At 36.7% G+C, this 21,181-nt stretch overlaps 1 protein-coding gene across 4 annotated transcripts in view; it reads right to left on the bottom strand.

Annotated features, from left to right (window-relative positions):
• The window catches only part of ARHGAP6 (Rho GTPase activating protein 6), a 672,203-nt gene that overhangs the window by 35,863 nt on the left and 615,159 nt on the right, over window positions 1–21,181 (bottom strand). For all 4 annotated transcript variants that reach the window (XM_021006211.2, XM_078146111.1, XM_021006212.2 and 1 more), the window contains 5 exons: window positions 18,723–18,979; window positions 16,259–16,454; window positions 11,531–11,586; window positions 8,110–8,260; window positions 6,230–6,378 (listed from right to left, as the gene is read on the bottom strand). In XM_021006211.2, the coding sequence (XP_020861870.1) occupies window positions 6,230–6,378; window positions 8,110–8,260; window positions 11,531–11,586; window positions 16,259–16,454; window positions 18,723–18,979 (809 nt within the window). The remainder of the gene's footprint in view (window positions 1–6,229; window positions 6,379–8,109; window positions 8,261–11,530; window positions 11,587–16,258; window positions 16,455–18,722; window positions 18,980–21,181) is intronic.

Genomic DNA, 21,181 nt, shown 5'->3' with positions numbered 1-21,181 from the left:
TTGGCACAATGCCTGGCACATAGTGGACACTTAATAAATAGTCATTGATTGATCGTAGGTCAGAGATGCAGAGTAGGGATGAGGCCTTAGAGGTCTAATCCAACAGCCACATCCTCATTTTTCAGATGAAGCAACTGAGATCCAGAGGTTAAGTGACTTGCTGAAGGTTATATAGGGAGCGAAGCAGAGGCAGGATTTGAATCCAGATTCTCTGACTTCAAAGCCAGCATTCTTTCCACTGTACCATGATGCCTGCTAAGTACTATCATCTTCCATTTCCTTAACATCTTCTAAGCAAAGTAGTAACTAAGAGATTATATAACTTTCCATTTTTCTATTGCCAATTCTGAAAATATCCAGTAAGTAATGTGTCACACCACTATCTAGCCTGTAGTTAAGAAAACCTGACTTTACTATTCTTCATATTTGTTATTCTAATAGAGTTCATATTTACTGGCCTAGATTACTTGGAAACCCAGGAACTCTTCCCTGATTGCTGAGTGTGTCATTTACTGATGGGTGATACCTTTCATTCCTGAAATGAACTCCATTTGTCCTTGTAATCCAAGGAAACCTTGGATTATGTTCAAAATATCAAACTCAAGGGCCCTGAATGATACTCATGAAAACTGAACTGAGCCCTATTCTTGCCCTGTAAACTACTGGGCTGGCATCTGGCCTGGCACTTCCAGGATAGTACTGTGGCTGGTATATTTTTAGAAAGCAAGGCTGTTTTCAGGTGAATGGACCAACGCCAAGTTCAAGTAGTCTGTAGGGTAAGCAATGGAGACTGCAAGGAAAATCATGCTGACAGTTATTCCATTCCTCCCAACCCACCCTGACCCTCTTTTGTTTTTGTTTTCTTTCCTTAAAATGTGTCAAGTGCAGTAACATTTTTACCATTTGAAATTTTTGGGTTATGGGAAAAAAACCCCAAAATTCGAATAAAGGATCAAATCACAATATATAATTTCAAGGCTTTTTGAGTGTTATGTTTTAAAGTAAAATTAGAAACTCCTCATTTCATAGCTGTTTAAAAGGATTTTTAAAAAATAATTTATAGACTAAGAATAATCATACAATAAATATAAGCTCCCTTGTATCCATATTATTTTGCTATAATGGGAGTATGAAATATTCCCAGTAAAACCTCAAAAAAAATCCAGCTGTTGATTACTTTATTATGGGTGTCGTGGTTTGGCAGTATTTTTTTGTTTGTTTTAGTAAAGCCGGGACAATAAAGTTGCTCAAAGCCTATAATTATCATTGAATCCCAAGTCTAATCCTATATATTTTTTAGTCTGTGGCAAAAAGAAAATGCAATGTGCATCAGAAGCTTGACAGTTGCATGCCTAATTTGAATAATTCAGACCCCAAGAGGGATTACAAAATTCTGAATTACCTAATTCACTACCTATGCTGAAGACACAGAGAAACAATATAGAATAATGGATACAGGGCTGATCTTGGAGTCAGGAAGACCTGGGTTCAAACCCTGGGTAAGTCACTGAAACACTCAGCAATCCAGGCAACTCATTAAGACCCTAAGTTACAATTTATTCATTTGCATCAGTGAAGGGAGGTCCTATACCAGCAGAGCCTTACATTGAAGAAATCCCAGATCAAATGTCCAGAAACTGACAAGATGACCTAGACAATCATAAGATAGTTCATGACCATAAAGTGTTTTACAGCTTTCAAAAATTTTTTTTTCCTTTACATCCCTCTAATATAGGTAATAGAAGGAGCACTGATTTTTGGAATCAAAACAACTGAGTTCAGGTCATGACACTTTCGCTTTCTAGCTATGTCACCCTGGGTAAATTCCTTTACCTCATTTACTCCTTTTCTATAAATTGGGGCTAATAATATTTGTACTCTCTACTCTCGTGGGGTACTGAGGAAATCAGATTTCAAAATGTTAAAGCACTATGAAAATGTGAGTTCATCATCATGACCATTAACTTATTTTATAGACAATTTAACATATTATTTATTTATTTATTATATTTGTTTTTGTTGATTAGCCATGTATGACACTTTGGGACATTTGGCGTTTTCTCGGCAAAGATACTGAAGTGGTTTTGCTATTTCCTTCTCCACCTCATTTTACAGATGAGGAAACTGAGGCAAACAGGGTTAAGTGACTTCCCCAGGTTCATCCATATAGTAAGTGTCTGAGGCCAGATTTGAACTTAGGAAGATGAGTCTTCCTGACTCCAGGCTGGGTACTCTACCCATTGTACCACGTAGTTTCCCATTCTCATGTGTATACATATATATGTATATGTACGTGTATATGTACATGTATATGTATATGCATATGTATATGTGTATATATACATATATGTATAAATATATATACATATATGTATATATATATATATTATATGTGTGTGTGTGTGTGTGTGTATGTGTGTGTGTGTGTGTGTGTGTGTGTGTGTGTGTGTGTGTGTGTGTATCTATAATATATATTTACCAATGAGGAAACTGAAACTCAAAGATGTGAATTACATGCCTATGCTTAAAAGTAGCAAAATTGGAACTCCAATCCTGGTCTTCTAAATTTAAGTTTGGCATTCTTCCCAACTTACTACTGAAGATAATTTCCAGAGCTACTTTTCACAATGAATCCTTGACCAATGTGATAGACAAAGGGGAGATTATTCTACACTTCAAGTTCTAGAGTGCTACTAGTACAGGATACACCTGGGGACACAAAATTATGGCTACTAAATGTCTCGATGTTTATTTTTACAATGGAAAGAATTAGAAAGGCAAGAAAGCACTGCAGGTGAGAGAGAAAACAGGGCTCTTGTAGAGAGAACTACCACATTGGTAGCTGGTTTCTTATTTACAAGCTATTTATAGGTTTCTAACCTAATGGTTCCATACTCTTTGGTATCTTCCGCTTTCCCAGAAGGCAATAATTTCTACGAGATCTCACCCCTTGGTTCTTTGGTTCCAGGATCAAATATCTATCCAATAATAAAATTGCTTTTACTAGTGGATAGTTGTTAGGATAGTTAACTATTCCACCTATCAAGTTCCAGAGCTTCACTAGCAGGGTGACACAAAATTATGGATCCTAAATATTTCAATTTGTATTTTTGTGATAGAAACAATTAAAAAGGCAAGAAGGCATTGCAAGTGGCAGAAAGGATTTAGGGCAGACAGCATTATTATGTGAAAGACCTGAAATGTACACATACTATTCATCTGAGGAAATTATGCCACCTGTGATACATCTTTGTGTTCTCATGAATTACACATTGACTTTTAGAGGCAGGGAAGACTTGAGTTTAAAAAAACTCAACATCTTCACATTTTAAAAATGATAACACTAAGACCCTAGACACTAGATACTAGAAAGGTTAGCTGATTCATTTAGTGGGAGAGCTAGAACATGAAAGCAGTTATCTGGAGAACAATCTGGAACTCTACCCAAAGGGCTATCAAACTACATATCCTTTGATCCAGCAATGCCATTATTAGGCTTGTACCTCAAAGAGATCCAAGAAAAAGGAAGAGGACTTACATGTACAAAAATATTTAAAGCAGCTCTTTTTGTGGTGGCAAAAAAACTGAAAATTAAGGGGATGCTCATCAGTTTGGGAATGGCTGAACAAGTTGTAGCATATGATTATGAGGGAATAATATGCTATAAGAAAGGACTGGGACAGGTGATTTCTGAAAATATGTCAAAACCTACATGAACTGACACAAAATGATGTGAGAAGAACCAGGCGATCACTGTGCACAGTAACAACAGTGTTGTAATGGTGATCAATTATGAAAGACCTGGCTACTGTGATCAATGCAATGATACAAGATAATTCTAAAGGACTCACAATGAAAAAAATGCCACCTACTCCTAGAGAGAGAACTAATGAACTCTGAGTGCAAATTAAAGTATAATTTTCTCACTTTCTTTAAGTTTTTGTTTTTTGCTTCTTGGATGATATTGCTAATATGGAAATGTTTCACATGATGTAAGCTGTATAATTGGTATATTGTTTGCTTTCTCAGTAAGTGGGGGAGAGTGGGAGGGAGGGAGAGAATCTGAAACTCAAAATTTAAAAAGAAAAAAATGTTAAAAATAAATCAATAATATATTTTTTAAAAATTAAGAAATTAAAGAAGAGAAAGGCATGTAGGTTACTCACACTTCTCACACCAGCCCTCATCTCTCTCCATTTATATGTATAAAATGTAACATATGTTATATATAAATATATTTATTTCCCTTTAAAGGAGGAGTCAAGAAACAGCATGGCATAGTGTAAAGAATGATGGCCAGAAGAATTAGGTTCAAATGCGACCTCAGATACTTGCTACCTATTTGATCATAGGTCAATTTCTTAGCCTCAGTTTCCTAATCTATAAAATAGTAATAATAATACTCACAAAGTCCACATCAAAGGGGTATTAGGTATTTTATCATGATTATTTTAATAGGAATACCAAAAGAGTAGTAATAGATTCAGGTGTTAGTCTAGCTTTCCTAGATGACTTTTCATTACTTTAGAATTAATGTGCCTTCCTCCCTCTCCTACATTATTTGCAAAATTGCAATTTAATAATAGGTCCATTGAGACAGGATTTTTCCTGCGTTAGTCATATGGAATAACATAAAACTTCTATTATATCTATAGTTCAAAGGCCAAACATCCAGTCACAGTGCATCAGAGGCATCAAAAACAGTGTGATATGAACTAGATTAAAATTCATTTGAAAATATTTAACATAACAAATAAAAATATGATAGAACATAGACAATGTTAATATGTGGTTTTCTTAGTCAATGTATGGCTCACAGGGATCCTTATATATAGTTTAGTGGTCTAACTCAGAGGATAATATTCCAAAGAACAAGTCTGGCCATGTAGACCTCCCTATTCAATAAACTCCTGCAATTCCCTATTACCTCCAGGCTCAAACATAAAATCCTGTGATTGGCTATTTTTTAGCGCTCTTTTGGGGACTTGGCTGAAGTTCTGTTCTGGCTTTCATTGTCTTCCTACTCTTCCAGTCTTCTTACACCTTACTTCCTTCCAAATCCTCTGTCATCCAGTGACACTGGTCTTCTTGTTCCTTGAACATGACACTCTATCTTCTGACTCTGGGCATTTTTACTGACAGTACCCCATCCCTTCCTTCTCATCTCCTCTTCCTGATTTCCTTCAATTCTCAGCTAAGAGCAATAATGTTTTAAGAGTAACTTCGAGTGAATAAGTCATCTTGACTCTTATAAATACCCAAATTAACTACAAAGAACATATGAAAGAAGACACTGTCTGCATCTGGAAAAAATAAATAGAAGTATGTATAGGATGATTTTACACACACACACACACACACACACACTTGTGTCTAATAGTAGCCATGGGAGGGGGAAGGAAGAAAAAGAAGAAATGTACATGGTCATTTTATTATATATCTAAAAGGAATATCAAGTTATACACAATTGATTTGCAGTTTCGTGTACAATCATAATTTTTAATTATACTATATTATGGAAATGCTTATTTTATTCCATAAATTAAAAATTAATAGATAAAAATTTTAAAAGTCTCAGCTAAAGTCCCATCTGCTGCAAAAATAACTTCCCAATCCTCTTTAATATTTATGTCTTCCCTCTGATGGAATTTAAAGTCAATTTATCTTCTAACATATCTTGTTTATAGTACACAGTTATTTGTAAGTTGTCTCCCCCATTAGATTGCGAGCTCTTTGAGAACAAGGATTTTTTTTCCCCTTCCTTTGTATCTCCAGCATTCAGTACTGTCACTAGTACATGGTAGATCCTTAATAAATTCTTGTCAACTAACTGACTGATTTTGAATTTTCCAAAGTTGCAGTGAGAAGCACAATATTGTTTGCATGGTACGGTAAAAAGAGCATTCACTGGCTCTGGATTCAGAAGACCTGCTACTACCATTTGTAGGACCTTGGGCATGTCACAACTTCCCTGAATTTCAGATTCCTCATTTGTAAAATGAGGGATCTAGTTGGACTATGTGGCCTTTGAGGTATCCTTTAGCTCTAGAGCCATCTCATGAGATGAAGGACATATTTTATGGCCAAGGGAATGGACTAAAAGGTAGTCATCTCCCCCAGGTGAATTTCCCCATCATGTTTGTTTCTTCATATTCTTCACCAGAGCCTGAATTGTACACACATACCTCTACCTTAAACCTTTCCCAGAGACTGAATTGTACACACATACCTCTTGTCCATCTTTGTCAACATTGTCTTCTGCATGTCTGGCCACTGTAGAGAGGAATTGCAACAATCTGTGGAGGGTGTCACAATTGCAGGGAGGTAGAAGGTAGATGAGAAGCTGTAAGGTGCTCAGTTGCTCCTCAGGATCTAACACTAAGGCAAAGAAAAAAGCAAGCTAATTCTAAAAAACAATAAGCATTTATTAGGCACCTGCTACATGCTGGACACTATTCTAAGTGCTAAGGATACAAAACAAAGAATTAAACAATTCCTACCCTCCAGGAGTTTAAGTTCTAATGGGAGGGAGGCAAAATTACATATAAAGATGCACAACACAAATATGAAGTTAATAAATACAAATAAAACATTGTTAAATATAAGATTTTTGAAAAGGAGGATATTAGCTATTGGGGGAATTAGAAAAGGCTTTGTGTAGAATATGGGTCCTTTAGCTTTTTGTGACATGGACCCCTTTGGCAGTCTAGCAAAGTCGACTGACCTCTTCTCAGAATAATATTTTAAATGCATAAAATAAAATGCATAGGATTACAAAGGAAGCCAATTACAATGAAATAGTTATCAAAATACTTAAAATGAAAGTTCGTTGATCCTAGTGACCTAGTAATCTAGGATCTTAACTAGTAACTTAGTCTTAACAGACTCCCTATATAAGTTGAGGTTTAAGCTTCATTTTCAGGAAAGGGGACTCTATGAGGTAGAGGTACAAAGGGAGTGAATTCCGGGTGTGAGGAAAAGCTGGTGCAAAGTCAGGGAGGAGGGAGATGGAGTTCCATGTGTAAGAAACAAAGAAGGAGAAATGGCTAAATCAAAGAGTGTGAGAGGGAGAGTGATGTCCACTGAGTCTGGGAGGATAGATTAGGATAAGGTTGTGTAGGGCTTTAAGAGATATATGCAGGATCTTATATTTTATCCTAGAGACAAAAAGAAGCCACTGGCATTGATTGAGTAAATGAATGACTGAACTGTGCTTACAAGAGAATTATTTTGGCAACAGTTTGTATTAGAGACTGGAATGGAGAGAAAATTGAGACAGAGAGATGAAAACCAATCATACAATGAGGCAAATACACCATTCGTGAATGGGGATGCTATGATTATTGATGGTTCATTAAGTAAATTTTACCTATCCCGAGTTTTATGGCTTAATGCGTTATAATATTATAAGGAATTACATGTTAACAGTCTTATTTTTTTTTGTCTGAATGCCAGTGAAGGCTTTTAAATTTGGCTTTACAACTTACCAGAGGTTCATCTTTTCATAATGCCATCTAATAAGGCAGACTTCACAGAAATTATGCATTTCTTTCAACTCATGATCTCCTCTGCTGTGCTCCTAACACAGGGGCATTATGGCAGAAACTAGAAATATAAGAGCTGCCACAATTCTCATTTCTCATGTTTTCCTTTCTATTCACCCACCTCTTTGTGGCTTCTCTCTTAATAACAAGGATAGAAACTTTTTACCCCTAGGCACATAAAATAGAGACTCTCTTGGTGAGACTATTGGTGTCATTTGATAGCATCTTCTACATCCAACAATCTTCTGGGAATCATTCAAAGATACTTTCATTATGTTTTAAACATTTCCTTCAAGTTTGTTTTTCCCCATTCAGTCTAAGAAATCATGAATATGTCTCCCAGAAGGGTTGTTCAATGGGCAGAGCTATGAATACTGATGGCAATAAAATCCAAAACAAAACAAAAATGCTTTATCAAGAAAGACGCAATAAGATTTGGCTGTGGGAGTCAGACCATTACATATATGTATGTACATATGTGTGTGTGTGTGTGTGTGTGTGTGTGTGTGTGTGTGTGTATTCCAGGTATTTTTCTATCCTTTTCCAAACAAGGCCTGGGACTTACAGATAGTGTTGATGAAGGCGGTATAGAGTTCCCTGGTGAGAAGGGGGTCTGGCATGTCTCTTAAAAATTCTTTGAGCAACGCGGCCACATCATGGACACTGTGTTCTTCTTCCAATGAAACATCAACACCACGGTCAAATTCCTCACGTAACTGGAATAAATGAGGATGCAAAGGACAATTATATCATAACACTCTGAACTTCTGTTATAAGAATTAGGTAGGTGGCCAGCCCTTTGAAATGCCATGCCCAGAGTGGAGATATCACTGGTCTCACTCCCAGATTTGCCCCTTTTGGGCAAGACTATGTAAACCAGGTGGTTGAGATTCCCCTTTAGTTCCAATAAAAAAAGGCAAGTAGCTAGGGATTCCACAATATTCTGGCATTATGCCACTAATAGGCTGCAATGAGATGACTAAATGATTCTTCTGTAGACTGTATCTAAATCTAGGTCAAGGTTGATCAGACCACTGGCAAACAGTTTATGAAGAGCTTTAGCAATCTTCCCTGGCTAACCAGATATCTGCAGGAGGTGGACAGATGATTGACCAGAGACACTTCTCTTTTGGTCAAGGGTTGCTATACTGAATGATGTGGTGCCAGTGCAGGTGAAGGCATCTTTAGAGCCCTTTAAGGTATGTTTTAGGGCCACATTAGTAGCTAGGTAAATGCCCTATGCTCAGACTTTAGCTTGTACTATGGGTAGCTGAACTATAATGTCCAACCTTGTCCCTTAGAATCAACCCCAAGGACATTTCATCCTGGTCCTAACCTTGAAAAAGATGACAATTTGAGAAGCAGCAGCATAGTGAAACAAAAATGAATACATTTTTAAAAGCAAGGGATTTAGAGTTAGAAGTAGATTCAAATACAAGCTCTGCTATGAATACTTGTGTGAACAGGGCAAGTTGTTCAGTATCTTGGGCTTTAATTTCCTCATATTTTAAATGATAGAATGGTAGAGAGACTGTTGGATTTGGAATCCAAAGATCTGAGTTTGAAGTCAGCTCTGCCACTGACTGTTCTGTCTGAGCATGGGCAAGTAGTCTCTTCGGGCCTCAGTTTTCTTTCTTGTAAAAATGATGAGGTTGGACAAGGTGATCTCAAAGGCTTCTTCCAACTTTAAATCCATGACAGGATGGCCAGAAAATGTCTCTGCTTCTTTCCAGTTCTAAATCCTGATTTCCAACTTTGAATTGTTAAGAATCTCTTTCAAATATTAATCTAAAAATCAATGCCCTGTAAGTGCTACCCTTGTTCCTGGTTCTGTCCTCTGGAGTAAAAGAATAAATCTAATCACTCCTCCACCACACAGTCATTTATATATTTGAAAATTATTATGTCTATCTTTCCTAGATTCAATTGCCTCAGAACTTTCAATCATTTCTCATATGGCATATTATAGGATTCTTCTACCATCCTGTTTTCTCTCTTCTGGACATTTCTAGCTTTAGTGGTGTGGAGACTGATGCTGATTGCAACCAATTTATAACTTAGCAAATGGTCACTGACACCACTGAATTGAACTCCCAACAGTCAACCTGATGACAAACGTCTCTGAACTGAGCCTTCCCCATATATAAACTTGAACCTTTGTAGCTTGGTAAGACTATGATGAGACAGGAGTTATTTATATTCTTTCTTTGTTTTTCTTTTTTCTTTCCTTCCTTATTCTTCCTTCCTTCCTTCCCTCCCTCCCTTTCTTCCTCCTTCTCTCTCTTCCTCCCTCTATCTCCTTCTCTCCTCCTCCCTTCCCTCCTTCTTTTCTCTTTCTTCTCTCACTCTCTCTCTCTCCCTCCCTCCCTCCCTTCCTTCCTTCCTTCCTTCCTTCCTTCCTTCCTTCCTTCCTTCCTTCCTTCCTTCCTTCCTTCCTTCCTTCCTTCCTTCCTTCCTTCCTTCCTTTCTTTCCTCCTTATCTGGGTTCTTCACAGGCCCAATCCCAATACTAATCAACATGGAAACTATAACCTACTCTGTTTTTCCAATGTGGGCTACTTCACCCTTCCTTAGGAAGCTTGGTAGCCTTATCTTCTGGGAAGCTCACCATATTTGTGCCAGATTTAGTTGGGTTGTTCTGGGGTTCTGTGTGAAATTCACTGGTTTAGAGTTTCTAGAAACTACCATTTTCCCCCTTTTTGAAAAATTATTACAATATTGTCTAGTCTTTCACCTTTAGGCAGCTTGCCTAAGTGATTTCTCCATGATTGCTCAAATATTGTAGACAATCTTATCTGTAAGATCTTTAAACACATAGGAAGGTATCATGGCAGAAATCCTAGGGAAGAGAAGAATGATCACAAAAATATGTTTTTAATAAGGGTTTCCTACTCTGGAAGAGCTGGGCCATGTATTAACCTCTGCCTTTGAGCATGTCAAAGTCTTTTGAAATCCCCTTTAACCTTAACAATACAGATAAGTGAATGGATGTTTACCCAAGGCAGTGTCAGGTGTTGTAAATGAAATGTACTTTCTTCGGCTCTATTAAATTTAATGTTTCTTTGGTTTTTTTAATACTAGCTGGAACCCCTTATTTTTCCATTTGGGCCAAATAAAAGGAGGGTGTTATTTGAAATTTCCTTTAACGAGCAAATAAACTATCAGTTTGTGTCCCTTTTACCACAAAGCCATGGATAAGTACTGCTGGTTTCTCAAACACTACCTCACAGATGAAAAGACATGTCAACAATCATCTTGACTTGCAAGAATGCTACTGCACCAAGATGAATTTCCTTATCTGTAGAAGGGGGATAATGAGATTTGCACTCTATACTCCACAGGGTTGTCATGGGGAAAGAAAAACACATTGTAAAATTGAAAGGAGTACATAGATGGAAGTTGTTGGTATTGCTGCTAAACTACTTCCAAAAGGAGGCCTTTCCTGATTCTCCCAGTTGATAGCTCTCCCGCCTCCCCCAAAACTTCTGTGTATACCTATTGTTTCTCCTGATAAAATTTAAGTTCCTTGAAGGTAGAGGCTAATTTGACTTTGTCTTTGTATCCCTCAGCAAGGTAGTACAGTGGACAGAGCATAGATTTGGAGCAAGGAAAAGCTGAGTTCAATCTGGCCTCAAAAACTTACTCACTGTGTGACCCTGAGCAAGTCACTTAACCCTGTTTGCCTCAGTTTCTTCAACTATAAATGAGGATATAAGAAAATAATAGCACTTACTTTCCAGCATCGTTATGAATATCAAATGATATGGTATTTTTACAGTACTTAGCCCAATGTCTGGCACAGTGCAGGCCCTACATAAATGCTTTTTCTCTCCCCCTTTATCATCTAGCTTAGTACCTGACACATACTAGCTGTTTGACAAATACTTGTTGAATGGATGAGTAACACTGGACAAAGTACCCAAGTCATATTAATATTAAACTCAACTGGAAAACACATTTAAGAGGTTTTTTTTATTTCCTCTTACCTGTCTTACTCTTTTTTTTGAGCTCCCAACTCGGAATATTCCCACTGTCTGGAGACCTGCAAATACAACATATACAGCAAATAACCTTGTTTCATATTCTTGGAAGCCAAACAAAAACAAAACAAAAGAATACCATTTAAAAAAAATCAGCCTGACAATAGTTAAAGAAGGCAGTGTGGGGAGATTCTGAAGTAGGCAACCAAAATTCAGAAATGACTCATTTTTGCATACGGAACTCGGGAGGTACTGTTCAACATAAGCCAATTTTCCAGGTAACTGAACTGTGTCATAACCTTTAAACATTTTTAATGATTTTAATGGAAATCTGTCTAAAATGCTTTAATATTTCTTTGTTAGCTTAAACAAAGCATAAGGAATCTTTTCTTGATGACTCAGTATTATTATGATTATCCCGTTTTGTTTTTTCATTGTTTTTTTTTGTCTTGTCCCTCATGGTCAGGAGGTCAGCTAGCTTTTTTCCTTCTGTTCCTAAGAAAATGTTTCTCCTATAGTCTAGCTTAGCCCTGACAAAATCAGTCAGCCTTTTTTTTTTTAGCCTCAGTTTCTTCTTCTGAAAAATAGGTTAGGTGGTATCTAAGGTACTTTCAAAATTTTAAATTCAATAATTCATTCAATTCCCACTTCTAATTTCCAGTTGGCTGCTTCTAACCTGCTAAAGTAGAGAAATAAAATGACCAAAGTCTTAACCATAAGTTAAACTCCAGAACAATGGTTTCAATGCTTTCAGTGACCAAACTCCCTCTATCAATGCAGATTGGCAATTGCTTTCTAATTTACATTGTTAAGAAAATTTCCTGGGCAACTGACAGGTTAAATGTCCTGCTCAGGGTCAAATGCCCATTATGTGTCAATAAGATGACTTGATTCTAATCTGCAAATTTTCAACTTATACAAAATAGATGCTTATTAAATGGTTATCAGAATTGTGCAAGAGCTACAGGGGCTCTCCTATGAAAAAAGTAAATGAGCTATTAGCACATGGACTTTGTAAAATGCATGGTAACTGCTCAGTTTCCTTTTTCTTTTCTTCCCTTCTCTCCATCCCACCCTCCTTCCTTTCCTTTTTCCTTCTTTCTCTCCCTTCTTTCTTCTTTTCCTTTTTCCTTCCCTCTTTTCTCCCTCCCTACATTTTCCCCTCCTTCCTTCCTTCCTTTGTGCTTTTTTGTTTGTTTTGTCCTGGGTCCTATATTGGATCATAGGACTAATACTGGAAGGGACTTCAAAGGTCAGTTAGTCCAATATTCTTGTTTTACAGATGAGCATAACGTGGCCCAGCAATTTGCCCCAAATTACAAGGATAATAAATGATAGAAGTTAGATTTAAATCAGCATTCTACTTAAGGATGCCAGAAAGTAACCTCTGAGTAAATGAGGTATTACTTTACTCTCTTTCCAGGGAGGAAGTAACATGGATAGGAAGCTCCAAGTTACTTTTATCATGATTGAACAGGAATTCATGGGTGCCCATGCCTGGAATGGTCTCTCTCACTTCCACTTCTTAGCTTTGCTAGCTTCATTCAAGACTCAGTTCAAATCCTACCTTCTGAAGAAGGATTCGATCAGCTGGAGTACCTTTCCCTCAGAGATTCCCTTCCCTTTATGTTGTATTACCTTTATCTACTCTGTGTTTTTTCTATGTACCTATTTGTTTACATGTTGTCTCTCCCCATTAGAATGTCAGATTCTTGAGGGCAGGGACTGTATTTGCCTTTCTTTGTATTCTCAGAACTTAGTACCTGTGCCTGCTATGTGGATTATTACCGTTGTCGTTATTTAGTCATATCTTACTCTTCATGACTTTATATGCAGTTTTCTTGGCAAAGATACTGAAGTGGTTTGCTATTTCCTTCTCCAGAGGATTAAGGCAAATAGAGGTTAAGTGACTTGCCTGAGGTTACACAGCTAGTGAGTGTCTGAGGCCAAATTTGAACTCAGGTCTTCCTGAAGTACTTACCACAGTGCCTGACACATAGTAGGTGCTATATACTTATTGCTTCCTGACTTCAGCACTCTATCCATTGAGTCATATAGCTGCCTCCTGGTATATAGGCAAGTACTTAATAAATCTTATTGAGTGACCAACTGATCTGAACTCAGGATAAGTAGTGGTAACAACGAGTTAAGGATATAGTAATGAGACTCTAGGTTTTTTTTATGAGTTGGTTGACAAGAACAGCAATCAAGCTACTGGTTGAGTTGTATATCTTGTAACTTTATAATCTAAATTCTTTATGACTGTATTCGTTCTTGTTTTTACCTCTGCCCTACCCATTTTAGTATAAAGTACTCTACCTTAACTGTTGACTACTGTTTTCTTTCCACAGTATAAAGACATAATTCTCAACATGAGGTCATTCATTTCATTGCATTACTTGATTAAGTATGCTTGTCAAAATAGCTATGGCAAAACATCATTTCCTACAAAATTGTTTTTACCATGAAATTACTTCTATAATTCAAGGAGCCGACCCATTGCACTTCAAGCAGGTGCTCAGTAGCAACTTTCTGATGATGAGGCTCTCTGAACTTGGTAAGGATGAACTTTGCATGACACACACCATGTATAAGCAGGTCCATTCTTCAGCATCTCTAGCCTGGAAGAATTTGCCAGATCTGGTAGAGACTTCAAGAATCCCAGGTTCTCTCCACAGTGTAGATGAGGCAATGAAGCAGGCCTTTAGTGGAGGTCATGGCATTGGCATGGACTGTGCCATTTTAATTTAGTTGATTCTGGGTTAATATCCCAAGGCTTTTCTTCTTTTGCTTCTTATGAGAGACTACTTTTCTAGTGTGATATGCATCAAAGATAAGGAATATTCTATAGCGTTAGTATTCCTGACTCAGGACAATGAAAATAGGCTTACTTCAATGAAAGCATAAGTTAGCCAAAGAAATGCAGATTATAACACTCATTTCTATATATGAATGTAAGTATATACATATATGTGTATATATAGCATATATAGATATCTTTTTCTCTCTCAAATTTCTGTGCCACCACTCTTCTCTATTTTAGTCCAAAAAAAAAAAGAAAAGAAAAGATTCCTCTCAACTAGCCAGAAAAATCAAAGTAGTTGGGAACACATGATTAGAGAATTGGATATTGAACATCAAAGCTGTGGTATCATACAGTTTGGCTCTCTCTGCACTTTATTTTCCACTGAAATTTGTGCTTGAGGGAATATAGGGTTTACTATCTTTAGGCAGAAAAAGCATAGTGCCTACAACCTAGTAGAGCCTTCATACAACGTTTAAAAATTGAACATAATTATGGTATATCAACTTAGATTGATACAAAAGGCATCTATAAACAAGTGGAACTGATATAAAATTTATAGGTTAAATTAATTTGTGTGAATGTTGAAGAATTTTTGACACTCATTTGTAAGATTTTAAAGTCAAACTTTTGAAAATATAATCAGTGCTCTTCACTTGAGACAATGGTGGAAATTCATTTGAGGATTAATGGAGGGAGAAACAGATGGTATATTATTTTGGACTGCAGACCACTTGGACAGGAGGAATTAGATGAGGAATTTGGGAAACAGATCACAAACTTGGCAGAGAAGAATTATATTATAATGACAAAGTCCTTTAACTATCAAAGCATCTACTGGAGGCGTCTCATAGCCAAAGGCAGAGCAACTGAGAAATTTGTGATTTGCTTTAAGGAAAATTTTATCCTTCTAAAGGTGGAGGGCCTGAAGAGGGGAACTGCGATATTGGCCTTAATTCTAACCAACAAAGAGGAAACAGTGATTGCTGAAATAGAAATGGTCGAAACCTTGGAGGCAAGTGAATGCTTCATCAAGGAGTTTGTGACACAGAATGGAAAGAAAACGGGAGATAATCCTAGATTTTGGGAGAACACATTTCAAAGGATTCAGGGAAAATATAGGCAGTATTTGGTTGTCTTTATAATCTCAGTATCTAGCACAATCTCTGGAATGTAAATATTTGTTGAATTGAACAGAAAACCTAATGTAGGCCACTGAATTTATCAGGTATAGTAATAATCTTAAAAACAGACACATTTTAGAGGCAAATGAAAAATCTGCATAACAATAACATTCCCTAATTGCTATTTTCATCTTCCATAAAACATGTTATATTATTGTGAACTAGTTAATTCCATTAAGTATCGCTAACGTATTCTACGAAGACCTAGCTGTGCAGTGATCTACAAAGTGAAACCATCTATTGAAACATTTACTTCTAAATTTTAAGGAGCATACATGTGTGTGTTTTTAAATACATCTACAGTAAAATCTATGAATTCAGACTAATACAGGGAAGCACCAATCAACACAAGTAAAAAAAACTTGAAAAAACAGGCTATTTTTCAAAAAATACAATTGTACTTCCTTTAATTACCATCCAATAAATTAAAGTACATATTTAACACAAGCTGTTATCCATAACTTCATTAACAAATAGTTGCACAAAGCTGAATGATTTGTGAGAAGCAGATCACTTTATTTTCTGTAAATATACTAACTAGTTTACCTTGAAATCTTGGCTACCCTTTTAAGTTATTTTGAAAAAAAAAATTTCTTCACATTGATAAAGTTTCTTCAGAATGAAAATATCTAAGCCAGAGTCTGTGTTGCAAATTTCAAACTGGCCTAGGTAGAATCAATGGAGTTCTCACATGAATGTGGTTTGTCTTTACTTTATCTGGTATCTTTGACATGGAAGATCACTTACCATGTTTTTCTAAATGCTGGCAGCAGCTGTCCACAAGTCTGGGAACCTGTCTGTAAATAGGGTTTAGACTCAGTTTCTTATCTCTTGCTTTTTCTTTTTTGTTTTGAACCTCAGCTGGCAAAGACAGTTGTAATGCTTCTAGTAGTCGAGACTGATTGTCATCCAGATCTGTAATAGAGTCCACAGACATTGCACCCTGTAAAGTACACACACACACACACACACACACACACACACACACACACACACACACACACACATATGCAATCAGTACAGATGGATAAAATAAAAACAACCACCCTCCAGATCACATCAAGTAAATATTTTTGCTCACAACTGTTGATATAAAACTTGAAATAACTCTGCTTGATTTAATTAGGTTGTTTGTATATTACAGTAATATAAGGGAAAATGCTTTCTTTGGAAAAAGTCACCAACCTACCACAAAGAAGGGATAGAGAGATAACGTCATGCTACATGCAATTTCAACAAGAGACCACATTTTCCAAAGGGCGAAGAGATGAGAAAGAGCAATTAAAGCATTTTGACTTGCCCACCAAATTCAAGTATGAAAAAAAATCAACAAATAGAATCAAGTCAAAGGAGTCTGATTAGACATACAAAAAGTTATAGGAATTTTAAAAGGCAGTAGTGCTGTGAGAAAAATTCCTTAAAATTGAAATAAAAATGAGGACTGGCATATCCTTTCATACCTTCTCAATAAGCACAGGAGCAGCTAGGTGATGCCTGTGGACAGAGTATTGTGCCTAGTAGTCAGGAAGAACTGAATTCAAATCCAGCCTTAGACACTTACTAGTTTTGTGATCTTGGACAAGTCATTTTACCTTTGTTTCAGTTTCTTCATTTGTAAAAATGGGGATGATAATAGCATTTACTTTCCAGGGTTGTTGTGAGGATCAAGTGAGATAATATTTATGAAGTACTTAGCACATTGCCTGACACTTAGTAGGTGCTATATACATATTAACTATTATTATTATTAAGTACCAGGTTTCAGGAGAGTTGGTACCTATACATTTATTGCTTTTGTTATGGAATCATTTCAGTCAGTCCAATTCTCCATACCCCCATTTGTTTTTTTTTTTTGGCAAAGATATGGGGGTGGTTTGCCATCTCCTTCTCCAGTTCATTTTACAGATGAGGAACTAAGGCAAACCAGGTTGAGGTACTTTCACCCAGCTAGTAAGTTACTGGAGGCTGGATTTGAACTCAGGTCTTTTTGACTGCAGGACCAGTGCTCTATCCACTGAGTCATCTAGCTGTCCATATTTACTGATGATGGGTACTTAATTAGGGATATGAAATATAAAGGGTAGAACATTGGGTACAATGCTGTATAGAGTGAGTGAAGGACTAAAAACCAGGGATAACTTTATATATTAGTATTGAAACCACTAATTAGAGTAAAGGGGTCAAACAGGTAACCCATGGGCCACATGCAGCCCACAAATACTTCTGAACCAGATTAAAATTAATTAGGAAATATTTAACAAACTAAATAAAACTACAATAAGACATAGATAATGTTAATATGTAGTTTTCTAAGTCAATATGCTTCCACAGGGGTCCTTATGTATGGTTTAGTGGCCCCTTTTTTCTAGAGTTTCACACCACTGCATGAGACGATATATTAAAGAGATATGTTGTTGGCCCAAATGGATAGAACACTTCCGATATGATTACTGCCTACCTTGACCAATAATCAACAAGGCTGGTTGCAAAACTTTCCCCTTAAATTAACAAAATATTTATCATTGCTTCCACAGCAACATTTGATTAGGAAAAAAAAACAAAAACCCTTTCTTTAGGGTTTATTGGGACTACTATTATTTTAATTCAATTCAATTAAAGACATGCTGATGAGAACTATCAAGCTATTTAATTCTACATGAAACTACCAATAATATCACAAAATTAGACAGAACTTCATGCCTTACAAAGTGTTTTTCTCATAAGCACTCTTTGAAGGTAAAGGTATCATTATCCCCACATAAGAAATAAGGAACTGGGGCATAGAAATGGCATGGAATGGCAAGGAATAGAAATCTCAGTTGAGACTTGAATTCTCATCTCCTGATTCCAAATCCTGATTGAGATGATAGAAAAACATTGTATTTGGAGTTAAAAGACATGGGAATAGCTACTTACTACCTAGGTGACCCTTTAGCAAGTCACATGATTTTTCTAGGCCTCAATTTCCTAATCAGAAATTTGAAGAAGCCGGATTCGACGATATCTAAGGACCTTTCCAATTCTGGCTTCCACTCTTCCATGATGGATGATCCAGGTAGTCTCTTCCCATTAAATTATGCTAATAGTTTCCTGCAGTATGGGCAAGAGCTAACGTTTTAGATTCCATGTGGTATTGCATATGGTTCTTTAGTTTACTTAACAATTACACACTGGGTATATAGGCATGATAGAAAAGTAAAGACCAGCTTACCCTCCTCCTGGCACGTGGAGCAGGTTCCGGAGTGTTAGGGGATGTTGACTCATTTGGTGTTTCTGAGGTTGAGCTAAGAGATGAATTACTGCTTGAGAGTTCTCTGTTCTGTTTCTTGCTTCCAAATGGTAAAAGTGAAGCTACAAAATCGGATGCATCTTTTTGCTCCTCTTTCTGAGAGTCCTGTTTTAGTTTGTAGGCCCGGTCATTAGCAATTACTTGGGATAATGGCATTCCAAAAGCCTGGGGTATAAATTCTAGAATGAAAGAATAGGATTTCACTACAAAAACCAAAACCAAATACATGCAATTCTATTTTAGACCAACTTTTCAGAGGGAGAAAAATTCAAATGAAGATTTTCAGAAAATACCGATTTATTTAGCTGGCTACCATTCCATCTGTGAAGGTGTTTCCTCCTCCCTGAAATTATCTTAATTCCTTTAAATTTCTCTGTTGACTCTCATGCCATCCTACTTGTGTATTTAAAACATTCTCTCACCTCATTCTTTAGTAGAATAGGAATTCCTTGACGGGAAGGGCTGTTGTTTGTATAATCACATTTACCTTATGTAGTAGCATGCTTTGTATACATTTTGTTGAATCATTTCAGTTGTGTCTGACTCTTTGTGATCCCATTTGGGGTTTTCTTGGCAAATATATTGGAGTGGTTTGCCTTTCCTTCTCCACTTCATTTGACAGATTAGGAAACTGAGGCAAACAGGGTTAAATGACTTGCCCAGGGTCACCAAGCAATTATCTGAGGCCAGATTTAAACTCAGGACGATGAGTCTTCCTGATTCTAAGCCCAGTGCTCTATTCACTTAGCCACCTAGCTGCCCTGTTTTGCACAAAGCAGGTGCTTAATGTACGATAAATTTAATTTGATCTCCATTAATGAACTATTGCATAAAGCTCATACATTATGTATCTTATAGATCCCATAGAACCAAAAACTAATGATTACTGACATATTTTTATTGTGATACGTAGTGCCTGCCATGTATTATGCTTTCTAATTCTCATCTTGAAAAAATAGTTATAACATGAGACTTCTCAATGGTCTGCAAAACTTTCTCCTCTTTCATTTTATTTCTACTAACTCTCCTTCTTGTATTTGTGGGCTTCCCTTCCAACTACTTTCTCTGTGCAGTCACCAGATATCTAAGTATAAGTTGACTTAGTGAGTAAAATCTTATCAAATTTTTAGAAGAATATTGCTAGTTCCTTATCCTTTGAAAGTGATGTTGGTAAGTTATAATTGTATTCATAGCGGTCTTTTGGCTTGGACTCAGAGACTCAAATATCCCAAGAAGTGGCATTTCTTGTTTTCTAGAAAAGGACAATGAAAACTTCTTCACTTTCCTCTCTTAGGAGAATCCGTGAGCCATCTTTTTACCAATCTGCTACTTCTTTGCACTCTGGTAGTTAGGATGCATTAGCAGTATTAGTATTATAGCAAGAAGTTTCCTGTGGATGTTACACAATTGCCCCAGTAGAACATGAAGTTGCATGTTAAGAATATTAACAATTGAATTATGCATAGATGGTGTATGAACTCTGTGATCCTGAACATCCTCTGTCCCTTTTCTGTCCCTTTGATGCTGTTCCTTACAGGACTGAGGAACACTTTGTGTTTTTGGGGTTGTTTCATGGGTCACCATGGCCCTTCCAAATCTGAAAAAAAAGTCTGGATGCCAGCTTCTCTGAACTTAAGGAGGTAACTTCTACAACAATAACTCAGTCAATGAACATTTACTTAACATCTACTATGTTCCAGGCACTGTACTAAGTGCAGGGAATATAAAGAAAGGCAAAAGATAGTCCTTGCTTTTAAGAAGCTCACAGTCTAATGGGGAGAAAACAGTCAAATGACTATGGACAAAGAAACTACAGGCAATCCTCAATATTCTTGCATTTAACTTTTGGGACTTCAAGCATTTGTGTTATTTTATTAGTAACCTCATTTTCACTTTTGCACTGGTGACCTGTGCACACTCCCGACTATGCACAACAGAGGAAAAAAATGAGAGGCCTGCACAAATTTGTGGAGCAGCTGGTATATTACTAGGTGCATCACTGCTTTTGTTTACCCTGCTTTTGTAGATAAAGAGCTCCCTGTGCATTTCTTGCGTATTTTCATTGTTTCCCTTTAAAACTCAAGTTTTGTTTTGTAATTATGCACCCACAGTATACTGTAAGTCCTTTGGCTCTAAGGGTATGTCTAGACCTCACCAGTCTTCCACCAACACAAGTGACTACAGTCCCAGCACCCTCTCCCTCAGTTTTCAGAAGGAGGCTTTACAGCAGTATAGTATGCGGTACAATGCCTTCACACCACCCATCTAATGAAGTGGAAGGTAAGATTCGGGTTAAAAAGTGTTTTTGTTTTTAATAATTTTATTTGTTGTACAATATTTATGGTAGTATAGATTTCATGTGGAATGAAAAGTGAATATTG

The sequence above is a fragment of the Phascolarctos cinereus genome, unplaced genomic scaffold (genome assembly GCF_003287225.1).
Source record: "Phascolarctos cinereus isolate Bilbo 61053 unplaced genomic scaffold, phaCin_HiC Scaffold_726;HRSCAF=1367, whole genome shotgun sequence".
NCBI classification, from domain to species: Eukaryota; Metazoa; Chordata; class Mammalia; order Diprotodontia; family Phascolarctidae; genus Phascolarctos; species Phascolarctos cinereus.
Note: the sequence above shows the minus strand (reverse complement) of the source record. Positions and strands in the feature narration are given on the sequence as shown.